This window comes from Phalaenopsis equestris, unplaced genomic scaffold (genome assembly GCF_001263595.1).
Source record: "Phalaenopsis equestris unplaced genomic scaffold, ASM126359v1 Scaffold222180, whole genome shotgun sequence".
In the NCBI taxonomy this organism is placed as follows: Eukaryota; Viridiplantae; Streptophyta; class Magnoliopsida; order Asparagales; family Orchidaceae; genus Phalaenopsis; species Phalaenopsis equestris.
In genome coordinates this window covers 407-2,825 of record NW_018240362.1, presented here as the reverse complement: position 1 = coordinate 2,825, position 2,419 = coordinate 407, and the positions used below count along the sequence as shown (strand labels likewise).

Here is a 2,419-nt window from a genome sequence, read left to right as displayed (position 1 = left end):
CTATTACACAAGAATTAAATGGAACGTATATGCAAATATTCCAAAGAGTTAATACAAGTGATATTTTTATGACATGTTAGAAATTTCAATGTATGCAAATAAATACTAAAATTTAGATGTTTTGTATGTAATACATGAGAAATACATGATAACTATGTAAACGCCAATAAGCAAAATAAAAAAGAAGCAATTACATCTAGACGATCAACCATCATCTTTCATCCAATTTTCAAATTCTCGCTCAAATATCAAAACTCACCGTAAAACTCCAACCCGTATTTTTCATTTTTATCGAATTCTCAATAATTTGATCAGGCATGAATATATCGATTTCATGGTTCAGAAAAATCACATGAGAGATTAATTTATAAATATCAATGTTTTGGATGATGTATATGTAAAAGCACTTGATGATACAAAAATACATTAAACAAAACAAAATTTAATTCTTCCAGACATGAAAAATAAATCCTGCAAGAGATGAAAAATTTTAGAAATGTCAAAAGAGGGTCTCATATTACATTTATAACCCCACAATTATTTCAATAAAAATAAACAAACAGAACTCGCTGATGAGAACTCACCCGTCAGATATGAATGGCCTTGTCGTAAGTCGCCATGGCCGCCTCCTTCACCGCCTCGCTCATCGTCGGATGTGCGTGGCACGTGCGAGCGATATCCTCGCTCGAAGCTCCGTACTGCAACGCCAGCACCGCCTCATGGATGAGCTCGCCGGCGTTCGGCGCCATTATGTGCACTCCCAGGATCTTATCAGTCTCCTTCTCGGCGATGATCTTGACGATACCCTCCGCATCGTCGATGGCCTTCGCCCTGCTGTTCGCCATGAAAGGGAACTTGCCGACACGGTAATCTGCTCCGGCGGCCTTAACCTGCTCCTCCGTCTTCCCGACATAAGCCACCTCAGGATGAGTGTAGACAACTCCAGGCACCAGATCGTAATCTACATGACCTTCTTTTCCGGCGATGAATTCCACACAGGCGACACCGTCTTCTTCGGCCTTATGCGCCAGCATAGGTCCCGGAATCGCGTCGCCGATCGCGTAGATTCCCGGAACACTCGTCGTGAACTTGTGATCGACGATGATCCTGCCAGATTTGTCGGTCTGTATGCCGATTCTTTCCAGGCCAAGCCCTTCGGTAAAAGGGATTCTGCCAGCAGAGACGAGAACTACATCGGCTTCGATCGTGTGTTTCTCGCCGCCATCAGCTGCTTCGAGTTCGAGCTTGACACCATCTCCAGATGTATCAACCCCTAAAACCTTTGTTTTGAGGAGGAACTTCATCTTCTGCTTCTCGAGCATTCGTTGGAACTGCTTTCGAATCTCGCTATCCATGGTCGGCACAATGTCTGGCGCGAATTCGACGACGGTGACTTCGGATCCGAGACGCCCCCAAACGGATCCCATCTCGAGGCCGATGTAGCCGGCTCCAATCACAACAAGCTTCTTCGGGATGGTTTGGAGGGATAGGGCTCCGGTGGATGAGACGATCTTCTTCTCGTCGATGATGACTCCGGGGAGGGATTTGACGTCGGAGCCGGTGGCGATAATGATGTTCTTCCCTTTGATGGTGGTGGTGCTGCCGTCGAGGGTGTCGACGGAGACTTCGGAGGGGGAGGCGAGCTTTCCATGGCCTTTGATGTAGGCGACTTTGTTCTTCTTGAAGAGGCCTTCGATTCCGCGAGTGAGGCCGGATACGGCTTTGTCCTTCTGAGCCATCATGGCGGGAAGATCGACTTCAAGTTGGGAGAACTTGACGCCATGGTTGGCAAATGCGTGCTTCGCTTCGTGGTACAGATGAGATGAGTGGAGGAGAGCCTGAAAATGGATTGTGGGCTATGTATGTAAATACTTTTTTTTCTCATGCGTAAATTTCTGACACCGATGTGTATGTTATAAAATATAAAATAATTTAAAATAATTATATATATATATAAAATTTATGATATTTTAAAAAATTAAATTTTATAAATTATAATATATAATAAATTAATAATAATAATATATTGATATATTATATTAGTAATATACTAATATAGATGTTATATATTTATATAATATAAGTTAAATAATTAATAGAATATATTATTTATATATATTAATATTAGGGATGTCAAACTGCCTCGTCGTTCGCGAACAGCTCATGTTCAGCTCGTGTTCGACTCGTTCGTTAAGAAACGAGCACGAACAGTGACTTCACGAACACTTTCGAACACGAACTTATTTCAAACAAACTAAATTTCAAACGAACCAAACATGAACACAAGCTCTATTCGTTCGTGTTCAGTTCATTTACACCCCTAGTTATAAGAGTAAATATTGAAGTTTGGGGTCTAGATATGTAAATACATTAGAATTATGAGCATGTATGTAAATATTTTACATTCATACCCCAAAAT

At 41.4% G+C, this 2,419-nt stretch overlaps 1 protein-coding gene across 1 annotated transcript; it reads right to left on the bottom strand.

The window, feature by feature from the left end:
- Positions 1-509: 509 nt before the first annotated feature.
- On the bottom strand, positions 510-1,856 carry LOC110037608 (dihydrolipoyl dehydrogenase 1, mitochondrial-like; the record flags this gene model as incomplete). Its single annotated transcript, XM_020742299.1, has 1 exon — positions 510-1,856. A coding segment is annotated over one exon (1,269 nt), but the record flags the coding sequence as incomplete, so codon positions are not given.
- Positions 1,857-2,419: the final 563 nt, after the last annotated feature.